Source organism: Perkinsus marinus (assembly GCF_000006405.1).
Source record: "Perkinsus marinus ATCC 50983 genomic scaffold scf_1104296975500, whole genome shotgun sequence".
Classification (NCBI taxonomy): domain Eukaryota; phylum Perkinsozoa; order Perkinsida; family Perkinsidae; genus Perkinsus; species Perkinsus marinus.
The window spans coordinates 351761-369708 of NW_003200768.1; the positions used below are offsets into that span (position 1 = coordinate 351761).

At 49.3% G+C, this 17948-nt stretch overlaps 5 protein-coding genes across 5 annotated transcripts; 3 read left to right on the forward strand and 2 right to left on the reverse strand.

Moving 5' to 3' along the window:
- Window positions 1-349: 349 nt before the first annotated feature.
- Window positions 350-4670, forward strand: Pmar_PMAR002081 (Pyrazinamidase/nicotinamidase, putative; the record flags this gene model as incomplete). Its single annotated transcript, XM_002765498.1, has 10 exons — window positions 350-438; window positions 1637-1766; window positions 1909-1928; window positions 3594-3707; window positions 3853-4009; window positions 4059-4145; window positions 4228-4295; window positions 4342-4461; window positions 4508-4586; window positions 4638-4670. The coding sequence occupies 10 exons, from the start codon at window positions 350-352 to the stop codon at window positions 4668-4670; spliced, it is 897 nt and encodes a 298-aa protein (XP_002765544.1).
- Window positions 4671-7141: 2471 nt separating this feature from the next.
- On the forward strand, window positions 7142-8101 carry Pmar_PMAR002082 (Pyrazinamidase/nicotinamidase, putative; the record flags this gene model as incomplete). The annotated part of the gene is made up of 6 exons (XM_002765499.1): window positions 7142-7272; window positions 7363-7519; window positions 7569-7655; window positions 7736-7803; window positions 7850-7969; window positions 8014-8101. The coding sequence occupies 6 exons, from the start codon at window positions 7142-7144 to the stop codon at window positions 8099-8101; spliced, it is 651 nt and encodes a 216-aa protein (XP_002765545.1).
- Window positions 8102-8574: 473 nt separating this feature from the next.
- Pmar_PMAR002083 (hypothetical protein) lies at window positions 8575-10545 on the reverse strand (the record flags this gene model as incomplete). Its single annotated transcript, XM_002765500.1, has 1 exon — window positions 8575-10545. One exon carries the CDS (start codon window positions 10543-10545, stop codon window positions 8575-8577), a length of 1971 nt encoding a protein of 656 aa, XP_002765546.1.
- Window positions 10546-11216: 671 nt separating this feature from the next.
- Pmar_PMAR002084 (hypothetical protein) lies at window positions 11217-12050 on the reverse strand. Its single transcript, XM_002765501.1, has one exon. It carries the CDS (start codon window positions 12029-12031, stop codon window positions 11507-11509), a length of 525 nt encoding a protein of 174 aa, XP_002765547.1. The 5' UTR covers window positions 12032-12050; the 3' UTR covers window positions 11217-11506.
- A 1351-nt stretch (window positions 12051-13401) lies between these two features.
- On the forward strand, window positions 13402-14271 carry Pmar_PMAR002085 (hypothetical protein; the record flags this gene model as incomplete). Its single annotated transcript, XM_002765502.1, has 1 exon — window positions 13402-14271. One exon carries the CDS (start codon window positions 13402-13404, stop codon window positions 14269-14271), a length of 870 nt encoding a protein of 289 aa, XP_002765548.1.
- Between the last annotated feature and the right edge of the window lie 3677 nt (window positions 14272-17948).

The window sequence follows — 17948 nt, forward strand, 5'->3', positions numbered from 1 at the left end:
CTACACGGGTTATTGTAGTAGTGAGCAATCACCTTTAGCCCCGTAAAAGCCACTTATGAATTACGACACCTTCAAATTCGCGCTAGTAAGTATTTACGTCTCGTTCGGCTGGCATCCACAGCACCGATAACTATCACATCCATGGGAAAGGACTTTGAGGGCATCGCATCGGTGTAATGTATGCGGCTATTGAGGTGACCCGAGGTCACAGACCTCCGATCCAGGCGGCAGTGTGCTGTCAACGTGACGTCCAATGCTGATCGAATAGTGTCATGTCCATCAGGTTGCGAGGACTTGTTAGAGTTCTTATCGGACCGTTCCGTTCGCGCCCTCGGAGGTCTCTTTCATGATGGCTATCATCAGTTTAGCATCGGAACTGATACTCATGTCGAAGAAAGTCGAATTCGCTGAGTATTGTGAGGCCGATATGGCTTCAGTGTATTGTGGGTGGATCCGATGATACTATTTAACACCGTCTTTGCCATTTTCGATTCGCTATTGTCGATAAGGTGCCACTCGCGGTACCTGCGCGTTCGATTAACCCTTCCTAAAGTTCGGGTGTATTCTTGAACGGCGTCTTACTCGTCGAAAGCATTTCCAGAATCGATTTCCGGAAGTTGCTCAATTTAACAGTTTATTTGGGGGCTTTTCGCTCTCAATAGTGATCACTCGGACCACGGATCGGTCCTAGCCAAAACCTTCAAGGTCGGCTATGGGGTCAATCAATACGGCGCCGCCTGCCGAAAACCCCTTCATGGTTGGCTTGCACGAGAGCTCATGCGTTAGGCTAGCGAATATAAGTTCATCGAGAGGATTTCGAGCTCTCGACGTTACGTCAACAAAACAGTAGTCATCTTGAAATCTTTGGAAAAAAGTTCTCTGATGGAACGATTGGAATGTCGTTGGCACAAAGCAACTATGAAAAGCTTACTGCGCACTCAAAGGAGAAAATGTTGCGGTCAATGGGGAGGAAGAACTCGCAACCACGTCGTACGGTTACCTAAGGTGGGTGGGTTCGAGGACAAGCTTCTGAATTCAGCTTCAGTTAATCTCACGCTACTAACAGCAAGTACTAAAGCAAAATCCTTAATGATGGACATGTCCAGATAGGGAGTGAGGTCTAAGGTATCGTATGACCCCTTCCAGTGTTGGAACTTGGAGAACTGATCATCAGAATGCCAGCAATGCACATGCTTGACCATAATATTCGAAACTTTGTCAGAACTAGTAGCTTGGCCGTCCAAATCGCCGTGACCATCTCCCGACCTAGCAAAATGCGCTATATGATTCAGCGTTACATGCCCACTGTACATAGTAACAACACCCCAATGCCAATGAGGCCAACCGAGGACTTGTGAACAGCATTTCTCGAACTCCGAATACTCCTCTGCGATCAGCCATCTTGCAATGGCTACACTCAACCGAGCGGCAGCACGGGTCAACTCGAGGTTGCCAAACCAGGTGCTACCCACATTGGGATGATTGAATTTGTTCCGCAGTCCTAATGTTTTGGAAACATACGCCAAGTGGGCAGCACTGTTCGCTACAGTATATCCGCCTTGGCCTACAAGAAGGTTCACGTCACTTGGTAGGGTCCAGTTGTAGAAGCCCGGCATCAAGAATACGTCGGTGTCAGTGCGAAGGGCCAAATCATAGGAGTAGCCTTCGTACTCTGCAAAGCTAAGAATGCTATTCATATAAGTAGAATACCGCCAAAGAGGGTCATCTGGTTGACTCAGCGGTCGACTTCGATCTTCGAGAGGCGTGTAGGGAGTTACGACACATCTCGATGGTGTTGACAAGTCACGTCGGATATCTGTCACACAACCGAGGCTGATGGCAAGCTCTGCCCCGTGACCATTAGTGAAAACGACGAGGTCCGTGCGCAGGTTAGGAGGTTCTTCCGAGATGACGAGCAGCCAGGAGAGGTAGAGGGCTCTGAATTCTCGATTGCGGTCATCTCCGCCGCTATTAGGAAGGCATATCAATACTGCGCGCGTAGTGGTGGGGCTCATACTCGGCGAGGAGGAATTCAAAGCCTCGAGTACAGTGTCCACCTCATCGGCGTTTTTTCTAACATCGTCCATAAGACGAGCTTGTCCTTGTGGAGTCTTCCAGTAAGCTTCACTGCCAATAGTCTCCCAGAGTGCGTGAGCTGCGCTTTCGTTGGACGAACGCACCGATGGCGTACTCAAATTCGGAGTCACCTGGTATCTCAGGAGTGACTGAGCAACTCCAGCACGTTGAGTGTATGGCATATACCACAGACCGATTTGCACCCCTATGGCAAGTAAAAGAAGAGCTGCCAGGACAGGGATGATATCCGGCATAGTTATTTGAACATGAAATCAATACTGAAACATTAACATCATTTCCAAGTGTGGCTGGCAAGCTAATTGATCTGATATTTTCGGATGACATAGTCGTGCCGTCCGAAGGATATTGGTGGCACTGAAACATGTCTTGCTGTGGCATAGCTGCCCCACCACTGGTAGGCCATCAAGAGAGGTTGATTATACTGAGGCGTATCTCGGAGTGGCATAGCTGCCCCACCCGAATGAATTGAGTATACTGAAGCGTATCTCGGAGTGGCATAGCTGCCCCACCCGGACGAATTGAGTATACTGAGGCGTATCTCGGAGTGGCATAGCTGCCCCACCCGAATGAATTGAGTATACTGAAGCGTATCTCGGAGTGGCATAGCTGCCCCACCCGGACGAATTGAGTACACTGAGGCGTATCTTGGAGTGGCATAGCTGCCCCACCCGGATGAATCAATTATACTACACCATATAGCAGAACCTCAGCGTAGTCCACTCGCACAATCGTATCATCCTCTCACACACGTGTAAACTCGAGATGAGCGTAGAGCGGAACCTTTAGATTAGCGGGTAGACTAGCTATACCTTGCACGCATACGCAATCGTGTGATTGCGCTGACTCTACAGTGTCGAATCCATACATATCTGCCTCGCATGAGTATATTGAACTAAGTAGCGAGATAAGTCTCGGAAAGATGTACGGTCGGGTGATCACTAGAAGATCGACACAACTTAAAAATGAGAAGAGAATAAGTAATGAACGAAGAACGATGCTGTTGTTGTTAATGACCCTGCAATCATCGTATTTTAATTGAAAAGACAGGTCAATTAACAACAGCGTTGTCAATCGACCTGTAATGACAACCCGTCATGATCCTCACGATGTAGAATACACTACCCCGCGATTAACAGCACTGCATGCACACCCGTTTATCGGCACGTATGCGTAGGACAAAACTGTGAAGAGAATGGGAAAATCCAAGTGTTCAAGATGAATGAGGTCTACAACAGCATTGGACGCTAGAGACTCGGAAACGCGCTAAACCTAATGAGCTGCATACGACAATATACTCTACGAGAGACAACTATTTCGACTCACGACCATTACAGCTTTAACAGCACGTTCTTTCGCCGGAGACTCCTTTGGAAGGACTTGTTTTTACCCTCAACCTTATCATCCACGTGTCTACCCGGTAGACTCTACCGATTGCTGATAACACTGCCAGATGTAAGCTGCGTTCATGCCGTAGCTCTCGGACAATCACAACTCAGGACCAACACAGCATTGATAGTCGTGGATGTCCAAAATGACTTCTGCAAGGGTGGCTCCCTAGCAGTCCCGGATGGTGACGCTGTTGTCGACGTTATCAACAGCCTGAGAGAGAAGTACGAATGATCAGTCTGGTTTTCGAGATGTTGCAGGCTAATCGTTCATGGCTTACAATACTATCATCAGTTGGCATGTATTGACGTGTACCGTCGAAATCATACAGGAAGTTTATGTGCATGTTTCATGGGGTCGTTCTGTCAGATTATCTCCGGCCACATCATTAGTCTGCTTAACCCAGGATTGGCATCCTGTAGGCCATGTGAGCTTCCAATCGACACATGCATGCCAAGGGGCTGAGCTATTCAAACCATTCAAGTTACCAGACGGTACAGAACAGATGATGTGGCCCGATCATTGTGTAGGGAAGTATTACACATAGATGCTTATAAATGCGGTTGGCAATGCAGGTCCAGTGTACGAAGGGTTCACAGTTCCACGATCGACTAGTTGTGAAGGGCACTGACAAGCTGATCAAGAAGGGAACTGATCCTAACGTAGGTCTACTTGAATTGCATTTACGGAGTTTCCTTCGTCATATCCTCACACTGAATGTCATTGATGATGTCGCATTTGCAGATGGATAGCTATTCGGCCTTCTTTGATAACGACAAGGCTCATCACACAGATCTGGATCAAATTCTGAAGTAACTTTCACGTTTTCGCGGCATCCCGCTCAGTTCACCCCTTCAGAGCTGCCCAAATAACCCGAGTCATTATAGTCGGCCTTGCCTTCGACTACTGTGTCGGCTATACAGCCCTTGATGCTGTTGGACTGGGGTACAAAGCCATCGTGGTAGAGGACGCTACAAGGTGGGCCCTGCATCCATCAGCCTCCCCCCTCAAACAGTCGCCTCAGACCTGTCGCACCGGACTCTGCTTCTGCTATGCGAAAACGACTACTAGACGCCGGCGTTGAACTGATGAGCTCCGGGGAGGTAGACGCGCATCCCTGGTCTGTCCTCCATAAGCAATCTTCCTCTGTGCAGGTCGAACGCGCTGCAACTAAAGAGATTGTATAATGAGTTGCTCTCTCTACGCTGTTGATATACGTTCAGTGTGATTTCAAATTTTCACAAGCGGGTGATTTGCGCTGTCAATTTTGAACCCACGAGATGATAACGCCGTTCGGGGCAATGACGATATTTGAGATCGATCCTGGTGTCGTGGTGCCGTGAATAAATGGACCTTGTCCAAAATCTCAACAGACTTACCTGTTTCTCGTAATCTACGGGGATCTAATTGCCACCACTAAGACACTGTCTGCTGATAAGGTAGCAGAAGTAACAACAAAGTATTTTGGTTAGTTGATGATATCGACACCGTCCGCACAAGCGTTTTGTGTTGGTCGGCCTTGTTACAGTTGTGAAAAATTATGGATTTCACAAGGGTCTTTCTGGACAGATACGAAGTTGAAAAAGAAGGCTCCAAAATGCCGCGAATAACTGTACTGTCACCATTCGATTTGAATTCACGACTGATACTGATGTCCCCTTCGGAGCTCATCGAATCGCCTTTTGTCGAATCCTTCTAGTCCCGTAATTTGGCCACTGACTTCGATCCACATTATTGTTATTTGGGTCAGTGAGCGGGCAGTAGCCAGGAGTCACTCAGTCAGGCATTGAATGTATTTAAATTGATGTTTTTCTTTGTGACAAGGCTTAGATCACGACTGTTGTGTTAGCAGTGGGACGAGTCACTAATGATGTACCCACGATAAGGAGAGGAATCCAAGTGGGAGTGTATATTTTCAATATTCTACATCTCGATGCATTGTCGTTATGCATCTCAATGAGCTGATTGTCCGCGATGACTATAATTCTCCGGCCCTCAGCTGCCTCGTCTTCCCTCTGTACTAAAAGGAGCACCCCTGTCAAGCCTCCGTCCACAGGATGTGACATGCTGTCCCATACCATGATGGTATTACCATCTCTGAATGGGCTCTAACCTCGAGTTCCTGTACGAGAGATACACTACTAACTCCTATTCCTTCCCACCCATGCGGCCACTATCAACCTGTCAGACGATGGTGAGTGCCAGAGTTGATACCCAACTAGAGCCTGCTAGAGATTTGTCGATTGAGATAGCAACTCGTTGGATAACATCGAGTAGACCTGCTGCCAGAAAAATAAGGGAATCGGCCTCAGTCGGGAAATTTCAGTTGCTGATCAGTGATCAATTCACATACGGTATGTCCCATCAGATACACTATTTTAAACCTCTCTAGAGAAGCTCGTTAGCTAGCATGTGGCAGAAAAGTTTCCAAGGGCGAATGTTCGCGGTCGGCGAATCGCGGATCTCTCCGCCAAAGGGTATTTTAGTGAGGGGGAAAGGAGGCGGCTTTCGCGAGCCGTCCGGCTTGAACGAAAACCGCAATATGAGGTTCAATTTAACCGCACTTGACCGCAATTAAGTGTGGAATCCGTTACGAGAATTGTGTAACTCGAACTTCTCGAGAATATTCAGCAACGATGTATCACACTATGTAAATGGAGTGCATTTGTGTAGCATATTATCGTCCGTATATCACTGCCCATATTACCACCTCCTCATACATCATTTTCCATATTGAAAACACGATCAGTATGAACTGAACAACACCAACAACGTTATAACACTTGAGCCATGTATCGAACGCAGGCCATCTACAACATTTCACGGTGGAGCGTTGGAGTCTCCAACATGAGATAGAAGCTCCAGGTAAATGGAGCGTGTGCAATCAAAGACACCAGTTGAATACAAAAATATAAAATTTTTTACGCCAGAGCGTGAGTTCGCATATACCATGGAACACGTCATGGCCATGCATTATTGTAACACTAATAGGCGAAGCTCTCAGAACCCGATTCATCGAATCAATCTCCTATCTACCGTGAAAGTGCTCCGACGATACTTGTGTGCGCGCCATACGCACGCAGCACCACGTGAATTTGAACATTTCAAGTGAAAAGACTATTGTATATGCGTACCACTGTGTAAGCGCATAGTACAAATAAGATGAATGGTGCAAGGAAAACCAGTCTCAGTTCCTTACACTAGAAGATGAGTCAGAATGCTGGGATCACAGTGGCGCACACAGAGTGACTCAGTTAAAAGAGGTATAATGAGCAACTATAGCATATGACTACAGCGCATAACAGCTATGCATTGGCGTACTCTTGGAGTGTACGCAGACACAAGGTTCCGTATGCAAGTCGTAGTCGATGCAGCGGCGCTGCCTTCTTCCTCGCAATTCCCGGCGTGTGACATGATGGATGGTGACGCGAATCCTAACTATGCCACGCTTGTCACGTCCGCTCATATCCTCCTCTCGAAGAAATGCGTAGTCTTTCCTATTTTCTGATACTTGGCTGAATTCAGTTGATGATCAGAATGACGATCGCCTTTAAGCTCCTCACTTTGTGCTGTTTAGCTGTCACCCCGTTCTCAAGCGTGCCCTCGCAGCAAAAGTAAATACACATTCTAACCTATTTCTGTTACAGTGCGTGTGTGAATGGCTGTTGTGATCAGGACCAATACAGCGCTGTTGATCATTGATGTCCAGAAGGACTTCTGCAAAGGTGGCTCATTGGCAGTCCCGGATGGTGACGCTGTTGTAGACGTTATTAATGGTCTCAGAGAGAAGTAAAAACCACCACACACCAGTTATGGGTGTGGACCCTCGGAATGGGGATGGAAGTCAATAAGATTCCTTCCATTGGGTCGTTTTGTCAGATTATCTCCGGCCACATCATTAGTCTGCTTAACCCAGGATTGGCATCCTGTAGGCCATGTGAGCTTCCAATCGACACATGCATGCCAAGGGGCTGAGCTATTCAAACCATTTAAGTTACCGGACGGTACAGAACAGATGATGTGGCCCGACCATTGTGTAGGAAAGTATTACACATTGATGGTCATGAATGCGGCTGGCAATGCAGGTCCAGTGTACGAAGGGTTCCCAGTTCCACGATAGACTCGTTGTGAAGGGCACGGATAAGTTCATCAAGAAGGGAACTAATGTCAGTGTAGGTTACCTTGCTGATTCGCGTTCCTGTACCATAAACTGTGGTTTATTGGCCCCCCTGAAATTATATCGTCTCTACAGGTCGACAGCTATTCGGGTTTCTTCGACAACAACAGAGTTCACCACACGGAGTTGAACGCCATTTTGAAGTAACTTTTACGTTTTCGCGGCATCCCGCTCAGTTCACCCCTTCAGAGCTGCCCAAATAATCCGAGTCATTATAGTCGGCCTTGCCTTCGACTACTGTGTCGGCTATACAGCCCTTGATGCTGTTGGACTGGGGTACAAAGCCATCGTGGTAGAGGACGCTACAAGGTGGGCCCTGCATTCGCCAGCCCCCCCTCAAACAGTTGCCTCAGACCTGTCGCACCGGACTCTGCTTCTGCTATGCGAAAACGACTACTAGACGCCGGCGTTGAACTGGTGCACTCGAAAGACGTTATCTGAGATGAATCATCTCAGACTCATTTGCTCTCCCATAGCAGGTCTACACAGGTTGAACATAGTTGAGCAAGAACATGACAAGCTCTTCCTCCGACCATGTTTTATCGTCCTTTCCAGTGGCTCTATTAGTTTTTCGATGTATCGGTTCAGAAAGAATTTTCCGGATCGTTCGCAGTGTTGTGTTATCAAGTCGTGCACTACAATCACACCATCGCTGAGAAAACTGTAGCATTCGCATCATATGCGTCAGTTCGACTAGGAAATAATCGCCTTGCGTTACTATTCGTCGTCAGGGTTCGATATTCGAGTATTGCCATATACACCCCTGCACATATTCTTAGCATGTCATTGTAGCTGTTGCGGCTTCACTAGCGTCAGGGCATTGTGAAGTACCAGTCAGTATAGCATGATTCTTGTCACTATAGTAGAACTCAACAAGAAGTGTTCATCATAGTAAGGATATCACATTGGTCATGTTACACAGGTTTCAGCCCGGGCTGCATCTCACACACCCTTATCGTCTTACCAAAATCCTCCGAACTCTCGCCCATTTTCCTCAGCATCCCCACCAAATGTGGCGTGGGATCGCATAGAACTGCCTCGCACATCATACGAACCGCATCAGTTCTGTCGCTGCTAGTCTCGAGTAACTCTTTAACCCTTGAAGGCATCTCACGCAGCAAACTTTGCAAAGCTCCCTGCAGCTTCCGCTTCACCGATGCATCCACTGCTAGGACCAGCACATTCGGGTCTCCATGTTCAACTATGGCTTTCGGATACCTCCGAATGGCGTCACCGGCCAGGCTCTCGACCTCCTTCGGGAGAGACTCCTGTTGCAACGCGAAAACTGCTGCTGGTGGAAGCTCCGTAAACAGACAGTTAATTGTATTCAGAGCGCCTTCGACGGAGCTTCTTCTCACGGGTCCGCTTTTTAGAAACAAAATGGCGAGGTCGGCCAAGCCGGCTTCGGCGAGCAAGACCGGCACAGATCTTCGACCTTCTTGGGCAGCAGCAGCAGCAGCAGGATGAGATGCCCGGGAAAGAGCTCTCCAGTGCGCGAGCTGTTCCGAGCAAAGATCGATGGAAGCTTCGAGGCAACGCTTGAGGTTCACGTCGTGGACAATATCAAGAGGTTCAACCAAGTCGGACATCATAGACACTACTGTCGCAGAGATATCAGTCCGGTCCAACAACTGATCGGATAGCTCAGGGAGACAGTCCGTTACGATAGCCATCAAAAGGTCGCCGGATCGACTCGCGGTGAGCATACCGCCCATCCCGGCATTCCTTACCTCGACCTTACGCTCCACGTAAATGATTTTCAAAACCTCATTGAGAAGACTACCAGAGACCCTACACAGCTCAATGGCAGCCGAGTGGTTCTTTAACCCCATCATATACACTGTCCTGCCCAATTTAGTAGGGATCGCCACCGTACCCTGTCGAACGACGTCTTTCAGACAGGGCGTGACAAGCCTCGTGTGAGTTTCCAACAAGAGACTACAGCTGGTCATATTCCCCTCACAAACTCTGCCGATCAGCTTCGCCGAAGGTTCGCCTTTGATACCCCCAAGCAACTTTTCTGCACATTCACACTGAATTTCCGGCGACATGGGAAGCGATAAAGTGAGGAGCTCAAGGTCATCAGCCTCCTGCACCGAACTCAAAATTGCCATCTGTTCTGATTCGTCCAACTCGCGGCCGAGCAGAGGTGCCACCAACGCTACCACCGTATACCAACTCTCCTTCGTCGCCATTTTAAAAATCCTTTCGGCGAGCATCGGCGAAATCACCCGCCGTGCCTCTACCTTTGCAAAAATGAGCTCAAACACATCATGAGTTACTCTAGTTCCGGTCAGGAGATTCGAGATAGTCCCGAGGAAGGCCATTTCCGCGATGGGGACCGCACCAGAAACACCAAAAATTCGACGCAGCTCCGCACAAACTCGGGCATGATTCGCTTCGCTGAAACTGAGTAGCCATAGCCTACCCATCTCGCCCGACTCAGCGAGGACCCTTTCGACGACCTCAGGAGACGTACGAGGCTGACCCTCACAAACCACAGGGGAAAATATATTCTTTCGAGCCTGGACGTATCCAGTGTTGCGATCAATTGTCACGTAGTTCACATCAGTCGCGCTTCCACGAGAGCTACTCGAGCCAGAATTGTCAACTAGCAGATCGAACTCTTGCTCTGACCCGTCACTGAAGAACTCGCTGGGGCTAGGGGAAATTTTCTCATCGGGTCTTATCAATTCTACCCCACCTCGGGACAGTATTACACTATCTCCTACGAGCTCATCGTGGGCCTTTATATTAGAATGCTCATCTGTTGCAAGCCTGATACATGCCTCGCCTGTGAGGAGAACTCGGCCACCGAACTCAGATGATGCTGCTGCTGCTGGATCGACGAGTATGCGGATGACAGTCGCCTGACGCTCCGTCATATTGAAGGAAAACTGTTATAAAGGGGAAGCGAGGGTTGATGAAAACGCGAAAACCGCTATGGTTGATCAGTATTGAGAAGGCTTTCGAGATTCAACCCGCATGCTACATAACGAGGGGTGATGAGAGTCGTATCTACGGTAGTCGCAAAAAGAAGAAGAAAAGTGACTTTAGATGTGTGGAGAACGATAAAGGACGATTTAATTTCCACTAGGAGAGTAGTGAGAACCGACGAGACGACCGCTGTCGGACCGACCTTCCTATGTGAGTAGCCACACTCCACGTCGTGGAGTGTGGCTACTCGAGTACTGGCTATCGTGGAGTCCACGATAGCAGACCAAACCGAGACACAGCTATATATTCAAAAGCAGCATCGTGAAAGGGACTTCGTAAGGGTTATCGCTGATGGCCTGCCTCGACAACTAGCTCCGATGTGGAAATCGATACTATCTACATGTCTGCAACGAGAAGGGGAGGCCGACAGTAGTGATAGATGCCCATGGGGCCTTCACTTTAGCAGTTGGTGATTATTATAAAAGTACTACCAGAAATGATGTCGCGTAGGAGTGGAGGCTCATGTGGGGATTATCCAGACATGAGAAAACGCCTCTGCGACGAGGAAACTCCAAAGGTGAACTCAACCGAGGTGTTGGGGTAAGTAAAGGAGTAGGGGAGGGGAAGCATTTCCCTGTGTAATGTATCGGATGAAATAACAACTATGCAGAATGTCCTCTGCCTCTTCGTCAATAGTACAATAAATGATCGCATTTGGTCACCAGCAATAGTCTACTACTTACAACGACAAAAGTTACATAAACTTCACTTCTATTTGTCGGAATACAGGAACAGCAGTGAAGCGAAGACAAGTAGTACATTGGGGGTAAACTACACCGAAAACCCTTTCAATCGTTGTAGCATTGCCGACTGCCCTCTTGCAGAAGCTACATGGTATAGTACATATTCTTATGCGGAAAAGTCAGAGCCCCCCTCAGAGGAGCTGCCGGCCTCAGTACTCCTTTCCCAGTCACTACTACTTGAAGTCGACCTATTGCATACGCGTCTTCTACCTGGCTTGAGACGGCTTGGTAGTGGGGGCTCCTCTATCGTATCGAGCTGGAGGCAGGCCAAGACCCCGAAGGGTATCATCGAAATCTCAGATCGGCAACTTCCGACAGTTTCGGGAATTTGCCGAATTACTCGGGTGGGGTAAGGGCTATCTCGGTAGTAGTAGCATCCCTCTGTGCCGTGATTAACCCCTTTACTCGAGACTGCCCATTCAGCTTCCCTCCACAGAGCTCTGTCGTGGTCATCTAGACTTAGAAGGATCTGGTCGTGAAGTCTCTCGGTGATTCGAGTTCGACGAGAGAAATCTCGGCTGCTGTCGATCATGGAAACACTGGGGTGGTCGTAGAGAGGAGTTGTTGCAGGAGAGGTAAGGCAGTAGGGCGGAGGGGGAGGGGGTGTGGTGACACGGCGGTGACACTGCATAGTAGGAAAAGGTCAAACTGAGGGAAAGATTTTTTTGTGAATACATGGCAGAATATACAACGCCCGACGGGAACGTTCATCAACCTTCGAATGGCAGGGTAGCAGAAGCCTCATCGTAAGAGGAGGAACGATGACACTACAGTGTGAAAGGGAAGATTCGACCGGAGAAATGTCAAGTAGGCGCAGATTGCGTTATTGAGCTACTCCGACAAGTCTTGAGTTTCACTACTCTAGTAATAAAGGGCGTTGGGAATCTTAGTTGGAAATTCGGAAAAGATAAGACGATACAATTTTCCCTATCTTTAAGGTGCCTCCTAAGGAGCAGTTCCTAAGTTGTCTCTGGGGACCCGTGAAGGTCTCCCAAGAGAGCAAGTTCACGGATAGCCGAAAGACAGATGACGGAATTTCAAGAGAAAAGCAAGACGTCAAGTCGTTGCTAAAGCAGTGATCCAGTCTGATCACCTTCGGACCACACACCCAAGAACAGAGAAAGTTCCCCAAAGTGCTTGAGAATTCCTGTTGGGAACCCTCAAGCACTCTTAGTTAGGCATCAGACGAGCTATCTTGGGTGTGACGGTGTTTATATTTTTTTTTGCCTCTTTCTTTCTTCCTTTCAGTCTTCTTGGTTCTTTCCTTTCATCCCTTTGCTTCTTTTCTTCAGGTTCATCGAATATCGTGTATGAAGTGGCAGGTTTAAGACTAATTTTTCCATCATTGTGCGGTTTCACTTAATATGTTGTGTTTTAAGCACTGACTGGGACTTGGTAGGGAACCAACGTGGCCCAGTCATGTGTCGCCCTGAAGTGGCAGGTCGAATATAGGCTGGGCTCGCTATCCCTACAGCACCGACCTATGGCGTAGGGTCCGAACCATTGGGACGTCAACGAATTGTTGATAACAATATCACATGGTCGACACCATGATTTAGTCACTCCCTCAGTGGCGGGATGGTGGGGTAAAGAACGACAAGCGGAAGCTGTCGTGACTCTCGAGGTGGTCTCGAGTAGTAGCCCTGCCGGGATCATCCCGGCGGGATGTTAGTCTCATCATGAGACCTGGGTTCTGTGCGTCTCTGTCTCGGGGTTAGACCAAGCTGATACCCAGAGTTGATCGGGCTAGAGTGGCTCTACGAGTTTAGGACGGCCGCCTCGCGTGGCTGACCACTCGTCGACTTGCCTCCGTGTCCGCTCAATCTCTCGTTGCCCTAGAGATAGTGACTGCGACACTGTATTCTCCATCGAGGCTCGGTGACCGAGCTGTGGACCTTAGCTTCGCGTGCCAGGCTAGGCAGAAACTCTGCCACAGAATTCAGCTAGACGAGTATTGGGTCATGCTACGATTTACGTGAGCTGGTCGCAGATTGTTTTTATATGTCTACCACGCCCAGCACGCCCGACCTCTTCCGCGAAGTTTTCCCCGACTTGGCTGAGAAAGCGTCGACTGTTTGTGTCGACATGGGTATTAGTACCGTGGGTGTGCTCGAGGCGGCCCTGGAGGACAAGGAGCTGACCGACGAACTATTGAGAAGGTGTGCATATGGGGGACTCGACGGAGAGTCCGAAACAACCACTATGACGGAGGTAGCCGATGCGAAGTCTGCCAGCTCATCCACCAAAAGTCCCGGTACTGCCAGCGAAGTCGTCGATGCCAACAAAAACTATGGTGGTGGTGGTGGTGGTGGTGTCGTCGTGGTCGAGAATCTCGACCAGATCTCGACTCGAGATCTTCTCGAAGCTGAAGAAGACACGGTTGCTTATCTGAGCCGGTTGCTCTGGTTAGCGAGGTCACGATCGTTCGAGGCAGCAGTCGAGTGTGATAAGGGTTACAGGCTGGCCTTGCCACAAGGGGTCACCCGCCTGCGGGACACTGACCCTTCTCTCCAAGTCGACTCTGCCTTCGGTACCTATTTAAGATCCGATCAGTCTCACGAGTTGATAGCTGTAGCCTTGGTTAAACCGGCGATGAGCCAATCTGGCATACCCAGGCCACCTTCGGGCAAGGGTATACGTAGGCAAGGGAGCGCTATGCACTTCGGTGCTGACACTTGCCGTTTCACTCGCCAATCCTGTCTCTTCGGTAGGGATTGCCGTTATCGTAAACATTTCGGCGACCCCCAATCTAAGCCTTATTGGCAGAACGGTCAAGGTGGGGAGAAGGACAGTAGCTTCGGGTCTGATAAACGCCCTAGGACTGGGCAGGTGAAGGATGAACCATCAAGGAAGAACCCTAAGAACCAATAGCTGCGGCATTGGTTTGGTGCCAATCCAACACTGTTGAAGCTGAGTTTCCGCCATTTTCCGAAGTTTGATTATCATGTAGTCAAAACTGGTCGCTGCTGCGTTGCGTCGGTGCCGTTCCTAGTGGTCATAACACCATAAATGGGACGGAGGAAACGTCGTTCTCGGAACAACTGTCGTTCAGTTTGGTTCCCACTTAACAAAGAGACTCTTCTTTGGGAAATGCCACACGTGAGGTCTACCCAAGCGAAGAAACAGCGAGATAGGCGCAGAAAGTTGGGCAGCAAGCCTGAAGATCACCCTTGGGTGACGTCGACCCAGGAATTATCAGCCGCAGCGGTGGAGGGAAAGCCTCGAGATGGCTCCGGGTACTCAGGGCAGTGGGACAAGTTCGAGTTTCGAGAATCTGAGCTGCCATTAATAGAGAGTACTTCTGGGATTCTAATTAAGCACACAGAGAGGTTCTGTGCGGCCCGAAAGGACTTTTTAGATCGTTTCTTCGCCAGCTCTCGGGAAGAGCAATCCGAGATGAGTGTGGAGTGGAACGCCGATGATGGAGCTTCACTCAATAGTGTGGCCAATGATCTCCTTGAGGACTTGACCACTTTCATCTCGGTCGCGAAGGACATCAATAAATCGGAGCTGGGAGAGCTGGCCGCCCCCCCCGTCCACTCTACGCGCTAGACTGCAAGAAGAACTCTGCCTCAGTACGGCCCCTGGTAAAGGAGCAACGACGGAGTCGCCCGGTGAAGACGCGGATATCTGCCGGATGGTAGCTGAGGGAGCACCAATTGGCCTCTTGATCCCGGTTCGAGTAAATGCGGAATGGCCAGCAGTCGATACTGACAAGTTTGGCAAACCAAAGAAGGATGAGCCGTCCTTCGTGCGGTGGCCTGGCGAAAAACTCGAGGAGCTGAGGCTACACGACTGGCCGCAGGGCAGCATTCCTCCAGATATGTATAGGCTGTTCGAAGAGCTCATAGCGAAGGAGCTTCGGCTAGGCCGGTTATCAGAGATTAATCCGACGAGTCCAGACTGCAAGGCGTTGTCGAAAGTTCATGTGATGTGGAAAAACGGGAAGGAATTTAAAGCCATCCGACAATTGGACGACTTCAGGAGGAGTGGTATCAATATTACCGTACGTACTGGAGCTCTACTCGAAAGCAAAGGCGAAGACGGTACTGTCCGTGGCCTGAAAACAACCCGCTGTCTCCCTAGGTTCCGGGATGTTTACGATCTATTGGCTAATGTCCCGCGACCAACCCCTAGTATTGGAGATGAGGATAGCCAAGTTTGGTTGTTAGAATGGGACATAGTATCAGCGTTCAAATTGATTAGTGCGGAATCGAGCGAACGCGGATTCCTATGCTCTCTGGACCCTCGGGATCCCAGCAAAGCCTTCAAGCACAATTGCCTGCCTTTCGGCCTCGTAACATCCCCGAGCGTTTCCGGGAGGCGAGCCTACGCTGTGTAAAACGCCTATTGGACTGTGCATTGCGAATGGCTGCCCCGGAGATTGTTACTACAGTATTTCGAGCGATCGTATATGTGGATGACTATACGATGGCCACAAGCAAGGCGAGGTTCTGTCTGGTATTCAGCCTGCTCCTGGAATACACTTGGAATACCTATTGAGCTGACGAAAACCCACGCTTTGAGGAGTGATGGAAGGATACTTGGTTATCGGGTGGATAATATCCACTGGATATCGGGGAGAATAACGATATCGAACTCAGCGTGCCGGTGACCAAAAGAGATAAGATAATCGCTGTGTTGCTATCCGATCAGCTATGTATACCGCGAGCAACGCTGGAGACGCTTGTTGGCCGCATAAACTGGTGTACAGGTTGGATTCCCGAAATACGGCCCAAATTGGATAAGCTCTATGAAGTACTGATGGTCCTGAGCCAGCGACCGTCTCTTCGGAGCGTCAGAATATAACCAACCAGGCGCCTAGAGCTACATAAGTCCGCCGAGACCTTCACTCGCAGTCACAACAAACATAATCCATACATTGACTACAAGGATGAGCATCTATTGGTGACCGATGCCTCTGGATGCGGTCTGGGTAGGGACTTCTTTCCACGATGCGATACTCGGAATCTAAGATAGTTTTCGATAAATATGGAGGAAAATCCCGAGATTTGGAGGCAGATTTGGTATGAGCGCAGGAATCGGCTCGATGATCAACTTCCTGCCGAGCTGGAACCAGTGAAGTTCGTCAGCGGTGATAGTAATTTCCTCGAACTACTCGCAGTCTATTATGGCTGCGAGTACATCCGGGCAATATGTGCTCCGTGGGTGACTTATATCAGATGCTTCTCTGACAACACTTGTACGGTGTCAGTACTAAGAAGCTTCAGGTCGCGCTCTATGAGCCTTGCTTCCGTCGTTTGGAGATTCGGCGACTTCCGTTACCGACTCAATGCTCATCATATTGCCGGGACCTTGAACAGCATAGCTGATGATATCTCTAGGTTAACTCGTGCTTCGTTGGTATCCACCGGTCAAATGCCGAGGTCGTGGCGGCAGGTGCCACGTTAAGTCCTTAAAAAAGCTGTGGCGTTCACTCCTCTTCAAGTCTGTAAGACATCACCTTTGTCAGAAGTTGTGGCTCACGACTAACGTGGGTTCATAGTGCTCGGTTTCTCGTTTGCGGACCCGACCGAGTTCCTGTCAATTTGAGTGGGCCCAACTAAAGGGATGCCAGATTTGTCCGTCATCGTTGGACCGCTACATTCCCCATGTCAGAAAACTCCGCCTTCACGAAGTGGAACGAGATTCAGCCTGCATACGGTTCAGCTGAGGCTACTGCTCAGAATTTGGAGCTACTAGGGCTCTCGATAAGTGAGGACACAAGAAGAGGCTACGAAAGGGCAAGAAGAGAGGTCTACGAAATGGGATTGTCCTCCCCTCTCAACGCTGGTAAAGTTATCCGATACATCAGATGTTTGTTGGATGTAACTGAGCTGAATTCGACCTCGGTACAGAAGCGAATTAAAGCCCTAAGGACTTTGCAGAAACTGGAAGGCTTTAGCACCATGGAGGCCGCGGATGAAACGCTTATTAAGCAAGCCATGCAGGCTGTTTTACGTATAACTTATACGGTATAAGGCCCCAGCGGGATGCCAAGCTCGCTGCCATAATGCTCGAGAGTGCAGTTGAGTTCCTATTTGACTGTCCTGAGGCACAGTTCAAGGACAAACCAGAGAAAAGCCTTGTACGATCAGCTCTCCTCAGCGGGATATCACCGTGCTTAAGGTCCGGCGAGTTGCTGCGCGTAAGAAGCCAGGATATCACTGAGATACTACCTGGGGTCCCTGGGACTCATATTAGAATACACCTCGGTATCACCAAAGTCAACAAGATTGAGTACGTGGAGACCTCGTGTAATGCTTCGAAGGATGTGTGCGAACAAAGGGGGAAATGGTGCTGCTGCCACACTATGATTAGCCTCTGAGACGCGACGGCCAGGCCACTCAGAATCTTTCACAAAATCTATAAGAAGTCTACGGCGGAAGTTGAAAGCTTGGCCCAGTTTCTACCGGACTCTATTGGCGAGGTGGACCTTATGCAGTCTCTGAAATTTTCTGGTCATTCCTGCCGTAGAAGTGGGACAGTATATCACTTGCGTGCCGATGCACCAAGGCCAATTACCAAAGGAATATCGCGGTGGCGCC

Excerpts from the sequence above, each read along its gene's own strand:
- Pmar_PMAR002084 (XM_002765501.1), bottom strand. The coding sequence starts at position 12,031 with ATGCAGTGTCACCGCCGTGTCACCACACCCCCTCCCCCTCCGCCCTAC.